The sequence below is a fragment of the Hyaena hyaena genome, unplaced genomic scaffold, assembly GCF_003009895.1.
Source record: "Hyaena hyaena isolate Hyena2069 unplaced genomic scaffold, ASM300989v1 scaffold_219, whole genome shotgun sequence".
Taxonomy (NCBI): domain Eukaryota; kingdom Metazoa; phylum Chordata; class Mammalia; order Carnivora; family Hyaenidae; genus Hyaena; species Hyaena hyaena.
The window spans coordinates 464,086-480,989 of NW_024080850.1; the positions used below are offsets into that span (position 1 = coordinate 464,086).

Below are 16,904 nucleotides of genomic sequence, written 5' to 3' on the forward strand. Positions count from 1 at the left end.
GCTTGACCCCCCTCGCCTAGTTTGCCCTCTGAACTGTGGGTGAGTCGGTACTCTCCCCAGTTGGGCTGTCAGATGGGGGCAGGGCACATGGACGCAGCCCCAACTTACTGTCCGCCTGCTCCTCCCCTTGTGAGTCCCTGGTGGAAGCCCCACCCGAGCCTGGGAGGCATCTGGTCATCACCTCTCCCATGGCCTGTGGCTGGTCTGTTGTGGGGCCCCCACATTCCCAAAGCCTCAGGAGCAGTTGGCCTGTCCTGTATATGTGTGGCATGTTCTAAGGAAGGTGGCTCAGGTGGGGCCCTGGCCAAAGGAGCCTGAGAGACAGATATGCCAGAGCCCCCAGACCCCAGCAGGCCTCTTGGTGGCCAGACCTGCCAGCACCATTGACATGTTAGTTTCCTGTGGCTGCCATTACAAATCACCACAAACTGGATGGCTTGGGTCAGCAGAAATGTATTCTCTCATATTCTGGAGGCAGAATCTGGTATGGGCACGGCTGTGCTCCCTCCAAAGCCTCTAGGGGAAGATGAGTCCTCATCCCTTCCATCTTCTGATGATCCTGGGCAGTCCCAACTTGGAGCTACAGCACTCTGGTCTCTCTCTGCCCATCCTCGTGTGTGTGTGTGTGTGTGTGTGTGTGTGTGTGTGTGTGTGTGTGAGAATCTGTCTGTTCTGTCTGTATGTCTTTGTTTCTTTCTTCTTAGGACCCTCTCATTAGATTTAGGGCCCACCCTAAGTGACCAATCCTAAATGATCTCAATCCTTTCCTTAACTTCCATTTGCGAAGAGCCTCATTTCCAAACAAGGTCCCATTCTGAGATTGCAGGCAGATACACATGTGGGGGATGCTATTAAGCCCACCATGATGTGTTCTGGCACCAGCCACTTTTCTGAGTTCTGTGGCCCACTGCAAGAACAGACAAAAGTCCTAGTCCTCGTAGAAGTGACATTCTGGCCGGGGTCATAGATGACAAGTAAATAAGTGACTATTTCTGGTAGATGTCAGAAGATGCATAGTGCAGTGGTCCAGGGACATCCAAAGGAGGAGCTGAACCAGCTAGGGGACCCAGGGGAGCTCATCGAGGACACCTGTGCCCACCTGAGCGTGCAGGCACTGCCCTGCCCATGCACACCCCAGAATCCACTTTGGGAAATGCTTGGGGGTGGAGAGGGGGAAGGATCTACAAGTGGGTCCCTGGACGAGACATCCCAGAGCTGAGGGGGTGTCCTCAGTGCTGCAGGACCATCCCTCCTTCAGCCTCTGCCATAGCTCACAATGGGCAGGTCCTCTGGAGAGCTTGGCACAGAGACCAGGGCAGGAGGCCATGCAAGGCTGGGCCTTCCCTTTGTTCCTGAAGCACCAGCCTACCCATCTGGCATAGGTCTGTCATGAAGACACCTGACCCCATACAGACCCCTCCTTCTAGGAGAACATGGTCCCTGGCATTCTAGCTAGCTGTGGTACCACTAGCTGTGGCCAGTGCTGACTTGTGAGCCAAGTGGCTGCCACTTGAGACTGCCCGTGAACCCAGACTCATGAAATGGTGCACAGGAAGCAGACTACCAGATGGAGGCGGGACCCTGGGGACAGCTTGCTGGAGCGTGCGGTCAGAGCTCTGGCCACTCCTCCTACCCAAGTCATCTCTGAGCATCTAGGCGGCCTCCTGGTTTGGATGGAAGTGAGTGGCTTCACATGCCCACGTGACTGGGCAGTGTTGTTGCTTGTGTGACCTCTGGTGGTCGGGACGTGGCATTCTCTGGTGGCGCCTTCTGTGTTCATCCTATGTGCCTCACCCCAAGATAGCACTCACGGCCCTGGGAGAGTGCCCTGCGTATTACACTGTGCTTTCTCTGCACCCAGGAGCTGAGCGAGATCCATCAACAGTAGGGCTCGTGCCGACAGAGTGGAAACCGTAATGTTTCAGACTGTGTTGCCAGAAATACACACTACACACAAAGGCAGTATCTATTGACACATTAAAACTACTCAGTTGGAAAAGCCATTCTGGGCAGTCAAAAAAAGGCCATTCTGGGCAGACACCCCAGTGGTCTGGCGTCCAGCAGGGAAGAGTCCAGCGGGCGGGCGGGGCGGCCATTGTCTAGTGCGATATTGTGTGCTGTGCGCATGGACGTTTCCGCAGTTAGTCAGGCCCGGTGGAATGCACGGGCTGCTTTCACGAGTTTATCTCTGCGGATCTCTATTCATTTCTGGAATGTCAAACAACATCTGCATTTCCTGCTGCTGCAGAGGTGATTGGCAGCCGGTCCCAGGCTGACGCGTGCAGGAACACTGGGGGCTGTGCCACCTCCTGCTCCCCAAGCAGGACACACCCTGGGACGGAGGGGCCTCCAGCAGCACAGCGTTCTGACTTGGGATCTCTAATGGACTGTGACGTGCCAGCCAAGCTGCTTGTCAGGAGCACACGAAGTGCTTGCAGGGCCCATTTTAGCCTGAATCCCAGTTGATGCAGATGGTTGAACAGTAGCGGGATCTCCTTTGAGCTTTGTCATGAGGGCAGCTCTCCAAGGCCACCAACATGAAGAAGGGGTTCAGAGAGAAGCTGTGCGCGAGTGTGGGCAGTGCAGCTGGGCTCATGGGCAGCTCACCTGCTCTTCTAGGGAAAGGGGTCATAACCACAGGTGTGTTCTCAGAGCGGGACAGAGAGAAGCAAGCTGGAGAACATGCAAATCTCCCAGGAACCCTGGGGCTCAGAGGCAAACAGCCTTTGGAGGTTTCTGAAAGGGAGAAGCTTCTCTAGGAGGGCATGGGTGGTGGTGAGTGTACTGCAGACTCCCTCAGACATGCCGAAGTGACCCCGGGCTCCCTCCTTGCATCAGGGGCGGCCTGAACTGACACCCACGGCTGTAATGGCAGGAAAGCTCTTGGCCCAGCGGCTGTGCGGTCAGTCCTCCAACGTGATGGATTACAGCAACGTGAGTACCCACCACCCTCTTGCACACTAAGTCCAGCCTGGAGACGATTAGCCTGGAGACGATTGCGGACCTTCCCCAGGGGCATGGGGGGGGGTGTGTACATACATCTGTGCGAGTGCATGCACATGTGCCTTCCCATGTGCATGTGTGTGAACTTTAGCTCTGAAGGTGTGGCCCAGGAATAAATGAGGGTGTCCACCTGCGCTCTTCCCTGCTGCCAGCCAGCACATCTGTAGACCTAGCCTGCTTTTGCTGTTCTTGTGTCCCACAGTGGGGACCTTCAGTTTTGGGTCCCCAGGAGTGTACCTCACTTAAGACCTGCTTTCCAGGTCCCCACCACAGTCTTCACCCCGCTAGAGTATGGCTGTGTGGGGCTGTCGGAGGAGGAGGCCATGGCTCGCCACGGAGAAGAGCATGTGGAGGTAAGTCAGGTCCCCGAGGACAGAGGGGTGCCAGGACATGATGTCTGTGTAGCACTCATGCCCTGATGACAGCCTCTCCCCGACAGAGGCCTGGCGAGCGAGCAAGGCCAAGTGTTGGCGTCCCTGCTTCCCAGGGCCTGCAGTTTGGCAGCGGAGGGCAGGGGTCCCTGAGTGACAGCTGAGATATGGTGTGAAGGGACACGTAGGGCAGGAGTGCTGGAAGACAGCCCTAGAAATGAGGGCACCTTTAGGGTGTGGTCCCCCTCACAAGGCATGTGTCTTCCTCCACCTGGAAAGGCTTCTCCTACCCTCTGACCTTCTCCTGCCCCCCGGCTGCTGCTCCCCACTCCCACCTTGCCCTACCTGGCCCTGCCCTCGTGTACCTCCACCTTCCTGCCACCCCTGCCTCAGTTCCTTATTTGAGATTTGTCCAACGATCACAGGCCCCCAACAGCCCAGACTTAGGTACTCACCCCAGAGGAAGGCTACTTCTGAATCTGTTCAGCTGGCCTGCTGTGGCCTTGGGGTGGCTCCAGGAGGTACCCCGCATGACTCAGCAGGATGCAGGAGCCTTTGAAACCTGCCAGGCTATGCATGCTGGGAGCTTTCCGTGAGGCTTCATCTTGCTACTGCAGCAGCTTGCAGACGGACCAGGAGAAACCAGACCCCGTGTGGCCACCACTGGGGGCCTGGTGTCCTTCGGGAATGAGTCACTGGGTTCCAGGGCCTGCCCCTTGCCCCAGAGCCCCGGTCCCCTCCATCAATGGGCCATGTCTGACAGGCTAGCCTTCCCCCCAGCACTGTATTTGCTATTTTTGTTTGATTCATCACAAGTACATGGGGACATATGTTCATGGCATTCTATAATGTTGTTTTATGTTTCACAATGTTGAATGGCCAAATACCCTTTGTTTGTTTTCTTTTCAATTCTGTCTTAGTTAGAACAATATTCTCTGAAGTTCCATTAATTAATAATGGCTGTGCAGCACATGTGAGGGCCCCGCTCATTTTTTACTCGGCCGCAGCCCCGAACACGCTGTCGAGCCCTTCTCGGGTGCTGAAAGCCTTTGTCCGACAGCTCCAGTGTGGCCCGGGGGCCTCCTTATGCCTGCCTCCCTCCCTTTGCTCAAGTGAGGGCCCAGCAAGCACCAAAGTGCCCTCAGGAGGCCAGATAGCCACTGGGTGGGCTAGGAACCCCTTTCCAATGTCTGCAGTCACCCCGTCCACTCTGCAACATCCACCTGATGTGTACTCCTGGGGGCACCGTGCCCTGTGTTGAGCCTCAGGCTCTGTAACAAGTCACAGTGAGCTGCACTTAGCCAATCTGGTGCCCACTTTGCTACCATGGTCGGTAGGGGTCTTGGGCGGGAGCGGGTCTGTCCTGCAGACAGTGTGGCTCCAGCCACAGGCTACCTTTGTGTGGGAGAGAGAGGGGTACTGTCCATGGCCATCTGAGCCATGTCCTCGCCCCCCAGACCACAACCTGCGGGCCAGGTGGGCACTTCGGGTTCCTACCACATCCATGCAGTTCACTGGGGCTATAAAATGCCTAGGAGGCTACTGACTCCAGGATTTGATACCTTGTCACTTAGGTTTATCATGCATATTATAAACCACTGGAGTTCACAGTGACTGAACAGGATGCATCCCAGTGTTACGTAAAGGTAAGTGTCCTCCTGGGCCTGGGCTGGGGCATGCCAGGAGGTGAGAGGCAGGGGAAGAGCTGGCACCCACGGGTGGGAAAGCTCCACGCAACCACCCATGCTCCCAGGGCAGGGCCACATGTGCAGCCCCAGGGTCCCGTCTCCAGTCAGGCTGGCAGTTGACAGTGTGGCTTTCAGATGGTGTGCCTGCGGAAGCCCCCACAGCTGGTGCTGGGCCTGCACTTCCTCGGTCCCAATGCAGGTGAAGTCACTCAAGGATTTGCTCTGGGAATCAAGTAAGTCCAGAGGAATATTAGCCATTGCGCGATGCCCAGACTAGTGCCCCTCTGAATGTCGGCAGCTCTGCGGTTGGGAGTCTGCCACCTTGGTGTTGCTCTTACATAGCGTTTCCGTGTTTTCAGCAGAGCGTCTCCTCAGACGTGGCAGGCCCCGTTACACGAGAGGCAGCTGGGCCACCTGGGGAGCAAGGGGAGAAGCCCATGTGCCTGGTCACCCAGGACGGTGGGTGGGGGAGTGGTCAGAGTTTGGGTCTTTTCTACTCAGAATGAGCAGGGTTGGGGCCCTCCTTCACATGGCAAATCACCCAGGCAGTCATGAGCGAGCTTGAGGAGAGCTGCCCCAGGGCCAGCATGTGTTTTCCAGAGCTGGGCCTTAGGCACAAGCTGTACTTTGTGGGGTCACGCGTCCCCAGGGTTGCCTGGAGCCTTTGCTGATGGAGGCTCTGGGTGGGGGCAGGTTGTCTGGGACAGTGGGGTGTGGGGCTGTCAGAGGCAGGAGGGCGGAAAGGTTAAGTGGCCATGAGGGAGCCGGCAAGGGCTTCCTGGGCCGCCTGGAGCCCCATATATGCTTGGGGCTTGGGGCTGTGGCCAGGACCCAGCCTCGGAGCTTGGGGGAGATAGGAAGTAGGAAGTAGGACAGGGCAGGAGCTAGAGCGGCAGGGCCCTTACCCAGGAAGGCTGATGAGGGCTGTGAGGGTCTAATCCAGATGCCCCGAGGGTATTGAAGCCACTGGGTGGGCCGGGCACCCGGTAACAATAATAATTATAGGACAGAGCCAATGGGAAGATCGAGAACATGAATGGACAATTCACAGGAAAAAAAAATTAGTAGAAAAAGTAGAAAGTTGCTGTGCCTCATCTGGAATTTTTAATATAATTAAAACACCAAGAAACCATTTTGGTCAGTGAGGGTTTGACACCGTCGAGCCCAGTGGTGATCGTTTTCCAGCACCTTCCTTTCTGGAAGGTGGAGAGGCTAAAGGTTTGAGCAAATCAGTGGAGTGAGGAGACCCATGTTCAGACACCATCAAGAAGAGGGTGTGAACTAGACCCTCCCACTAGGTGCCTTCGGTCCACATTTGAAATGCACACACTTGTTCATGTCGGGAACTCACCCACCAGATATTCTAACACGTGTGCAGAGACAGAAGCGTGCTGTTTGTCGCAGCCTTGTCTGCAGACAGTGGAAGCGCCCTGTGGGGAGTCCACACTCACTGCCTCTGAGGAGGTGAACACTGCCTGGGGGGTGGTTGCTGCTGAGGGTGCAGGGGGCATGTGTGTGAGAAGAGCTGGGTGCTGACCAGAAGAGCGAGGTGAGCAGGACCGGGCAGGGGGCTGGGCGGGTGCAGGCTGCAGTAGTAAGTGGGCTCAGGCTCACTGGGGCAGGCAGATCAAGCCTCACCTTGGCAGGGGGAGGGTGTAGGCCCACGGAAGGACCAGCTGGAGCCATGGGCCAAGCTGGGGCTGTGCCTGGTGGGCTGGGAGCAGCAGGAGGCCAGGATGGAGGGAGGGAGGGAGGGGAGAGGTGGGAGGTGGGCCTGACTTGGAGCTACTTGGCATTTGCTGGGAGACACGTGGGTGTTGGCAGCCCTTCCTGGCTGTTGGCTGGGGAAGACAGGGTGGGGGCCGGGACTGGGGAGCAGTGAGGAAACTGGGACTTCTGAGGCCTTCCCCTGTGTGACATCTTCAGAGGCACGGGATGATGTGGACATGCCTCCCCACGCTGACTCATCGCCTGGGTCCCTCTGTCCCCCTGTGCGTAGGTGCGGGGCCTCTTATGAGCAGGTGATGCGGACGGTGGGCATCCACCCCACCTGCGCTGAGGAGGTGGCCAAGCTGCGCATCTCCAAGCGCTCGGGCCTGGACCCCACCGTGACGGGCTGCTGAGGGTAGGCAGCCATCCCTGCCAGGCCAAGGGCACACGGCGTGCTTGCCGCCTCCTGCAACCAGGCTCTTCTGAGGCTCATTTCCAGGTATGCAGCTGGGGTAGTCTCCATGTTTAAGGATGGAACAGTGGTTGGGGGGTTGGGTGCTGAACTGCTCTCTCCAGGTACTTGGGGGGCCACGCCTGCCGTGCCACTTCAGACACGTGAGCCCTGTGCCCAGGCCACGGTGGCTAAAGAAACAGGTCTGGGAAGGAGGCCATTTGAGGGCCCCACCCTCCACAGGGCACTCCCGGACACCAGCCTAGCTGCCACTGCTCCCCAGATGCAGGAAATGTCTTGAGGCTGGGCTCACACCACAGCAGCCCGTCCGGGGGTTGGGGGGAGCATCGGGTGTGGACCGCATCCCCTGGCTGAGCCCAGTGGGCTGCCGGACAGGAGGGGCATGTCTCCCTCCAGCTTTGCTCCATGCAGAGCAGCGCCCGCTTGTTTCCCTGTTGCCCAGAAGGTGGAGATGCTGCCTTGTGCACAGCAGCCACCACACATCTGGTTCTGTTAGAGCTTTGCAAAGTCGGGCTGGGAAGGTGGCAGCCGGAAGCCTCGGGGTACGTTCATCCCAGCCCTCTTCTGAGGAGGAAGAAATTAGTGAGACCCTCCCTGACCCCTGCTAAAAGGTTGCATGTGGTCAGGGCCTACTCGGCTGTCGGTGTGAGAGCGTCCTCCGAGCTTGCACAGCTTGGCCTGGAGTGTCCACTATGTCTGTCAGTCCCTCTGAGGTTTGGGTCCTGAGAGCTAAAGCAGACTATAGATGAAGCAGTGAGCACCCCACAAGATGCCCTGAGGCAGGCCCAAGGGCTGGGCAGCAGCTGAGGGTCCCATGGATTTAAGAGCCCCCCCCCACCGCCAGGGCTGCCCTTGATAAGGACAAAGGGTATCCCGAGGAAACTCCTACCAGAATATCACACCCAATAGAGCTGTTTTGTTCAGAGCCTGCTATAAATTTTTATCATTTCAAAATATTTCTTTTTAACAGTACAGTGTTCCCTGTGATGCATCGATCAGGGGACTGCGGACGGGGGCTCTCCCTAGGGCTCATTTCTCCTCTGTCCCCAGAGGGTCCCTGTGTGTGGGCACAGAAGATGTGGCCAGGCAAATGCCAGGATGGCCTGACTGCCCTATGCCGAACCCCGATTCTTGCAGGATGCCAGAGGCTGAGCCCGGGCAAGCCTCACCTCTGCCTGGAGAGCCCCGGAGGTCATCAGCGTGGGTGGCTTCTGGACAGACCCCCTGTGTGCCCTGCAGGGATGGCCCCAGGGGCTGTCAGCCCCTGACCTCGCACACCCTCCTGCCTGGGCCAGCCCCACCAGGCCCCTGATGCCAGAAGATGACGACATGCGCAGAAACCCACCCTGTGGGCTGCCCATGTCCGAGCCCCCCTGGCATTTCTGGAGTGTAAATAAAGAGGGTGTTTCCCTGACATATGCTCTGCCTGTGCTGTCCCTGATGCACACCCCCCGACCTTCCGCCCAGGATGACCCAAGTGGGGGTGGGGCCTGGCTGCCCAGCTTGTCACACATACACCCCATACCCTGCCACCCTGTTGTTTGGTTGCCACTTTCAAGCTGTGCTACGATGGGAGCCAGGGTCAACATGCCCCAAGCCCTGCAGTCACGCCCAGAAGAGCCTGACCCTTTCTCCCAGGCACAGGGAGCACCACCTTCCCTCCCAGGACCCTCTACAGGGTCTCTGTGCACCTCACAGCAAGGCAGGCCCTCAAGGGGAGTGGGAAGCCACTGGCTTTATTCCAGAGCAACCTGCCAGTGGTGTGGCCCAGTGACAGGAGTTGGCAGGGGTGTTGGAGGCTTTCTGTCCCCTGAACGTCAGGCACTTCATTACGTTTCCATTGTGGCCCTCCCAGCCAGCTTGTCTGCTGTGCTCAGGCTAATCCTGCACATTGAGGCTTGATGGGCTGAGGGAGCGCCCTTCAGCACCCGGCCGCACCTGTCAGTCACTGCGGAGAGACAGCGCTGACAGTGACGGGCAGGGCCCTGCATTGTGCTGAGGCTTTAGCGGTGGTTAATCTCGTGTCTTCCTTAAGAAAACATCACTTAGTCTACCCGCCCGGGAGCCCTGGATGGGACCCTGCTTGTCAGAGAACAAAGGAATGTCTTTGCACCTAATGGGCCTACGGGAGCCTCAGACACTCGCTTGCTTGGTGTGAAGCGTGTGCAGGAGCTCTCAGACGCCCAATTAAGATGCCGAGTGCAGGGCTGGGCCAGCGCCCTCTTGACAAGTGCGGCGAGAGATCAGCCGTGTCCCATTTAACGCACGGTTGGCGGCGCACCCCTGCCTTGGAAGGTGCAGGGAAGGCCTCCCTCTGCACTGGGGGTGAGGCGTTCCCCTGCCTTGGAGGCAAAGGGCGAGGTCTGCAGAGGGAGGTCAGCTAACGTAGCTGAGCTGCTGGGGGTGGCAGGAGGGGCCCCTTGGAGCTGGGCTGGGCCCCTGCCGTGGAGCAAACAAGGAACTTGAAATGGCTTGGTTGCTTTTCATGATGGTAGAAATGATGCAGCCAGTGTGGGAGGCCTCAGCACACCCAGGGCAGTCTCTGGGGCGGGGACTTTCACCTACCTGCTCACCCCACCAGTCAGCCAGAACACCAGCCCCATGTCCATGACCCCACAGCCCCCCACCACCAGTCGTTTTCTCCAGGCACCCTTTTCCATAGAATGGAACCTCCCTCCAGCACTCTTGCTGTGTCTGTAACGGCCACCGTCTCCACGCTGTGTCCGGACAGTTCACCCAGCTTGCGCCTTCGTCTGGGAAAGAAAGAAGCACCCACGGTGCTGCGCCCTGCCAGCCCCATTGCCTGGTCACTCAGGACAGCTCTTGAGGGATGTGGCCTGTGTGGCCCTGAAGCTCCACAGCCGCTGTCCAGGAGGCCTCAAGCCCACTGGCTCCCCCTGCACGGGGGCTCACGCCCTCCCGGTAAACCGTGGGCAGAGGCCTGGCCCAGTTTACCACCAGTGGGCATTCCATGCAAAAGCCTGCCACAGAAGGCCCACCACTGGCGACTGACATTATCTGGACCACCTTCCGAGCCATATGCTGTTCTGGCCATAGGGTTCAGCACCCTAAGTGTCCCACATGCCCCCACTGTCCTGGTGGGGCGTAGGGATGACACCTCAAGGTCCCCTGCCCAGCCCAGCAGTCAGGCAGGTCACACGCTTGGGTCTCAAGTCTGAGCAAGAGTGTGGGGAGCAGGGCGGATGTTGGGCCACAGTGGTTTCTGTTCTGCATGTCCCAGGGACCACCTGGCTCTGGACTCACTGTGTGACCCAAGGCCCCTTCCCTGGGCCCAGCCCTTCCCTGCCCCCTCCTCCCAAGGAGCTAGGAGAGCTGCCAGAGCAGCACTGGCCAGGTGCTCTCCACTTGACTCCAGGGCCGCCTTCCCGCCATCTTTACAGGTTTTTATGGTGCAATGAAAATATGATTTTAATTTCCCAGATTGTCTGGTGTAACTTGTAATCCCTCCCCCCCACCCCCCTACCCCCGGTGATGTCCTGCACACTTCTGTCTATGGCTCCAGATTTCACAATGATGTAGGGGTGGGGTGAGGTGGGGAAGGGGGGATTGCTGCTGCTCAGGGGCCAAACCATGTCTTCCCTGCCTCACCCTCTGCTGTGAAGTGGGGCAGGTCACCTACTACCCCTCCTTCCCCCCTAGTCCCATGAGGTACTGTCCCCAGTGGTCCTCAGGCCCCTGGGAAGGTGGCTACACAGAGAAGGGGCAACAAGTTATTATCAAGGGCTGGACCCAGGACCTAAAGGACTCAGCAAGGGAGGGGCAGGCCGGGCCTGGGGCAGATATCTGGAACTGATGGAGGGGCATCAGCCCACAGAAGGTGGCCCAGATGCTCAGCCTGCAGGCCCTCCAAACCCTCCACAGGTTGCTGATGCCCCCCCCACCCCCCCGCAGCGTTCTACAGCCTCTTCGCTGCGTAGCTAGTGGGGAATACCCTCCCTACACATGCCTCAGCCGTGCTTTCACATGGCTGGGGAGGCCTGGCTGAGGAAGTGACCCCTGCGCCTGGCCAGGGGCCCTCACTGGTGGAGCTGTCCCATGAGAAACAGCTCGGTGTCAGGTGGCGCCTGCGGTTCAGTATCCGTGCCTGTGGCCTCAGGTTCAGGCCTGCCCCTGAAGTCCCTGGGGTGCCTCCTCTCACCTGGCAATTCAAAGGTGTGACCAGTGCCTCAGGCCCTGGCCCGTCCCCCAGCGTGAACCAGGACCCGGGGGTCAGGACTGAGGCCTGAGGTCCTGGCTCCCTGCCGCATACGGACCTGTCAGGACCTGCTGCAGAGCAGGCGGTCCAGGGCCCTGCAAAAAAGGATCCCCAAGTCAAGAGGCAGTATGCTCATTAGAAGCGGTGCCATCTCCAGAGACTTAGGGCCACCAGGCCATGTCACTGAGCCCTCCAGACCCTGTTTAGTCTCCAGGTTCCTGGCCCATTCTGGTCAGGGGACTCCCTTGAAGGGGTCACTGCCCCACATGGGGAACACCCATGTAGGCTTCTAGTTCTCTCTCTTTCTTTTCTTTTTTTTAATGTTTTATTTATTTCTGAGAGAGAGAGAGAGAGAGAGAGAGCGTGAGCAGGGGAGGGTCAGAGAGAGAGGGAGATATAGAATCTGAAACAGGCTCCAGGCTCTGAGCTGGCTGCCAGCACAGAGCCCAACGCGGGGCTCAAACCCACGAACCGTGAGATCATGACCTGAGCCGAAGTCAGACGCTCAACCGACTGAGCCATCCAGGCGCCCCTAGGCTTCTAGTTCTTACAAGCACATCATGAGAGTTTCCTCTGTGCTGGGCTAATGGTTGGGGTTCAGGCCAGGGTAGGGGCTGGGCTGCCAGGGGCCATTCCTGTCTCCCCAAGCTGGCCCACTCAGATCCCAGCCAAGCAGATCCCAGGCCCCAGACTTTTCCTACCCATCTCTGTGTCCCTCTGGGAGCCACTACCCCCAACCCTATCCACCCTGGGCCCCCTGAGTGCCCCTTGCCTCCATCCACCCACCTTCTTCCTTGTCAATGCTCACTGTTCCCACTTGGCTCACCCTTGAGTCCCAGCCAGGGTGTACACAGGGGACACGGTGGGCTGGTCACTGCTAGAGACAGGTCAGGAGCCACCTCTCCCCCCAACCCCCACCAAGGTGAGCAAGCAGCAGTAGGGTATTCTCTGTCTGAAGCAATTCTTGATCCATATGGTGAGGGTGCTTGCAAACTTGGCAACCTCTGGGGCCTAAGCTGGGCCTAGCTCTTGGGGGGCGGCCTCCCAGCCTCAGAGGAAGATGCTCACTGCTGGCCCCAAACTCACAGGCTGTGGACTCTGGCCTGATGTGGGGGCAGTGGCGGGAGGACGCTTTTCTGTCACCTCAGGCCAAGCTGTACTGGCACAGAGACCAGACTCAGGGATAGGGCAGGGGGTGTAGTCATCTCCACACAAGCCCAGGTGTCCCTCTGCTGGGGCCACCTGCAGGCCTGAGCCCGGCCAGCCTTTAGCCTTATGCCACCAAGGACCCCACTATCCACCCACCCAGGGCCCTGGCCCTCAGCTGACAGGCCACCGGGTGTAGGGAGCTGGCTGAACACCTCCAGGATCTGCCACAGAGCCCCAAGCTGCAGCCCCAAGCCCGTTGGTGGCGTCACAAGCACTCTGGGCTGAGAAAGTGACCCCTACAGCCTTTGGGCTGGAGACCTGCTTCTGTCTCCCCCTTCTCCTTCCCCTCCTCTCCTTCCCCCATCTTCCCTCCCTTGGCCCTCCCCCTCCTCCCCATCCTCATCAGGTTTCCCCTGATGCCAGTGCCAGCAGCTGCCTGGTGGAGGAAGCCCAGAGCCCGACGATGGGCCTCATGGTCCCACTCTTGTTTCTTTCTTCCTCTGCCACCATCTTAGACCCGGGCTTTCTTGCTGGATGCTCAGTGTTCCTGGGAACTGCCTTAGGTCCATCCTGTACCAGGCAGCGGTATCAATAAGTAAACACCTTGGATGCCGCCCTCCTGGGGCGGGAGGGGCAGAGGAATGGGACACAGGCTCTGCCCACCCCAGGCTTCTCTGCACACCCAGGCTGAGGGAGGTGCTTGACGCTCCACATGAGTGGCTTCTCTGCTGGGCTTTCTCACAGGTGTGGGGGCAGGGGACTTCCCCCAAAGTTGTGCAGACACCTGCTCTGTGCTGCCCACTGCCCAGGCTGGGCATCCCAGCTCCGACAGGGCGGGACTGTGGAGAAGCCAAGCCGCTGGGGGCCCCCTCAAACAGGCTGGTGAAGGAGGGAACTGCCCAGGTAGCTTTGGGACAGGCCCGGCCACAAGCTGTGGAGATACTGAGGCTAGGCTCTTAAGATTCTTCAACAGGCAAGAACTGTCAAGACTGAGACTTGAGAGAACTGAAAGAGTCGGTAGTTCACACATACAGGCCAGATTGCACCTGTGAGTGTGGAGGGGCTGGTGCCTGTGCCCCCTCTCCCCCCCAGCTGGGGGACCCACACCCAGCGCTCCTTGGGCCTCACCTTAGGCTGCAGGGCCAGCCTCCCTGTTCAGGAGCTGAGACTGGTATCACCACTTCCTGTTTCCAGACCCCTCCATGATGGAGAAAGTTTGCCAAAGGCCAAGGACTCCCACAGGCCACAGACAGCACCCACCTCAGACTATCAACACAACTGATGTTCAGGGAACAAGAGTGACAATAGCTGTGCCACCCACTGTCAAGCAGCCAGGGTCCACCAGGGGGCAAAACTTGCTCCAGTTGATGCTCTGGATCTCTGGGACAGCCCTGGGAGGGTGGACACAGGACTTTGGGACCATTTTACAGTTGCTGATTCTTGCACTTCCCCGCAGAACCCCTCTGAGCAGGTCTGACTTGCCACCCTTTCTCCCTTTCTCCCTCTCTCCTTTCTGCCCACTCCTCCCCCATCCGCCGGCCCTTGCTGCACAGCCCAGCCCTGCCTGAGCTCTCGGGTTACTGGTCCCTCCACCCGAGGGCTCTGGGAGCCCTGCACGGCCTGGTTCCCGGCCAAGCACCTGTGCCTTCAAGGGCAGTGAAGAGGCCGTTGCGTCAGCCCATGGGGCCCAGCAGAGCATCTTAGAGCTGAGCCCGTCTAATCCCAGCCCCAACGTGGTTTACGGTGCTTGGGTTTCCCTAATCCCGAAACCCAAGCCAGGGTCCCAGCAGCCATCCCAGCGCCATCTGAACAGGCAGCAAGGGGACCCCCTCCCATGTGCCTGTGTTTGAGGCTGACCTCCTGGGACAGGGCAGAGAGCTGGGCACTCAAGGGTGAAAATCCAACTCTGATGAACCTGGGAGGAGCTCAGGAAACAGCCAAGCCCTCTGCTGCCTGGCTGCTCCTGCCCCGGCCTCTTCTCAGGCAGGAAATCCAAAGCCAGCGGCGACAGCAGAAAAGACTGGCGAGGCAGGCCCAGCTCAAGATCGCTGAGGTTCTGGCCTCTAAAGTTTCACAGGACAGTGATCCAGCCTTGCGGTTCCACAAAATTAAGCTTTTTTTTTTCTTTCTAATAAAATCAGGATATATGGCTTATAACTCATGATCAAATAACACCAAATGCTTGGGAATAAAGTGGGACCATAAACAAGAGGCGGTGTGACCTAGTTACACAGCAGCTGGGTGTCAAGAGCCAAGTAGGCCCAGCTCCCTGCCTTCACCACTGGCCACTTACCCAGCCAGGGCTCTCAGACACTGGATGCCAGGCACACAGCTATGAGCACCCCAGCTATTAGTGAGGCATGCAGGCCACGTGTGGTGAGAACAGCTAATGGTGCCTCGTGGTTTTTAGCATTTCTGAAGAATTTTCATACCCATAAATTTCCCAAAGCAGATGTAATTAGCTCCTAAGCTACCAGGGTCAAGATATGGGACAGAATGTGAGGAGATCAAAGCAACGTCCAGATGTGTTTTCTTGGGGCCTCCCACTTGATGAGTGAGACCGATGCCTAGACCCCCCAGAAGTCCCCATGGGGTGCACTGGTGCAGCCAGGGCACAGGCATGCCGCCGTCCTCCTCACCGAGGCCTCAGCGCCAGGTTCCTGCCGTGGGAGCGGGTGGATAGGAGGTAAGACCTCCATGTGGTTTCAATGGCTCATTGTTCTGCCCTTGGTGGCTGGAATTGGGCTGGGTGATTATAATAATAAAGTCCTAACAATGAGCCAGTGGTTGGGTTTCCATAGCTTGGGGAGTATTTGATTTTCAAAGTCTTTTTCAGGGGAGATGGTGTGTAAATGGAGTGTGTTGTTCACATCAGCCTGTTCTTTGGAAGTCAGGGTCCCATCCAGCACCGTATTTCCCTCAAAAGATGCTTACCTGTCAGCTCCCCAATGCCCAGGCACATCAGGGAGGGAGGCTTACCAGGAGGCCTAGGCACAGTGAGAGTGAGTCCTGCCTTCACCGGCTCCAACAAGCTCTGACCCCCACCCCACCCTCTGAGAGCTGCTACGAAGAACAAATGGCTACAGTGGAGGCACTCAATGAGTTGGGTGGCTCATCTTACTCCTGCCTTGTACCCTCTCCCACCACACACATCTGGCCCTTAAGCCTTTGCCTGTGCTGTTTCCCCAGCCCAAAACCAGGCCTCCACCCTCTGTCCTGGCTAACTTCCCCTCCGTAGTTAAGATTCAGTGCAGAAAGCCTTCCCTGGCACCTGGCAAGGGGTCTGCTTAGGGCTCCCATGAAATGCTGTTTCTCTCTCACCCCTAAGAAGCTTCCCTTATTCATATCTTTGTCCCCAGTACAAAGCCTTGCACATAATAGGTGCTCAAAGCATGGCTGTCGAATGAACATTAGCATGAATTATTTGTGTTATATTTTCAATACCAATATTTCCATAATGCCCTGCTCTGTAAGATCTGAGGACGTGTGCTCCGCACATGCTATGCATCCACGGGAAAGAGGTTATGGCTTAGAACCTGACTCAACTTACTTCAGTTTACCTCCTCCTGGTTCTAACATTCCAGGGCTGCGAGAGATAAACAGAACACCAGATTTTCCCCAAGCATTTCATCAGGCACCATGTGTCTTAACCACAAAGGCAGGCACAGCAGGATTGGTGCCTATAACATAAATGTAAAGAGGGGCTGGCCTGAGTGGTGACTGGGCAGCTTACATAGAGCCCACTTGCTATAGTTAATAATGATCAACTCTACACAAAATAGAAAAGATAACTAGCTGAAGGCACTAAACAACAAATAAATAAAAGTGGCAGAAACTAGAGGGAATCCAACCTTTGAAAGGAGAGAAATCCACTGGGTGAGATCCGAAGTTATACTGCTTTTCCCCTGAGGGCCTTTTCCAGGGCATGGCATGGGTGACTGAAATTGAGCAGAAAGCTATAATCCTATTGGTTGATTTTCCAGAGAACAGAGTTTCAGTCAGCCAGAGCATCTCGAAATGAGGAAGAAAATCCATGAAAATGTGCATATAAACTCCCCTCAAATCCTTGGTTGAGTCCTGGACTGGATATGTATGAATGAAACTCAAGGCGTCCCATAGAAAGATAACAGCTGAGCAGATATTTCAGCTATTGCCTACCACAAAGGAGAGAGTGTGTGGATCTCAAGACCTGCCAAGTTATGGAGACTGTGCAAACACCACAGTCTCTCCATAGAAACCTCAGAAAGTCCATGCCTTAGGAGGAAAAAAAAAAACATGTTCCAGGATGAAAGGGT

General features: G+C 57.3%; 1 protein-coding gene across 4 annotated transcripts in view; it reads left to right on the plus strand.

Annotated features, from left to right (window-relative positions):
* The window catches only part of TXNRD2 (thioredoxin reductase 2), a 49,726-nt gene extending 41,066 nt beyond the window's left edge, over positions 1-8,660 (plus strand). For all 4 annotated transcript variants that reach the window (XM_039242909.1, XM_039242910.1, XM_039242911.1 and 1 more), the window contains exons 13-18: positions 2,839-2,934; positions 3,264-3,356; positions 4,949-5,020; positions 5,198-5,295; positions 7,062-7,271; positions 8,382-8,660. In XM_039242909.1, the coding sequence (XP_039098840.1) occupies positions 2,839-2,934; positions 3,264-3,356; positions 4,949-5,020; positions 5,198-5,295; positions 7,062-7,185 (483 nt within the window). In that variant the 3' untranslated portion in view covers positions 7,186-7,271; positions 8,382-8,660. The remainder of the gene's footprint in view (positions 1-2,838; positions 2,935-3,263; positions 3,357-4,948; positions 5,021-5,197; positions 5,296-7,061; positions 7,272-8,381) is intronic.
* Positions 8,661-16,904: the final 8,244 nt, after the last annotated feature.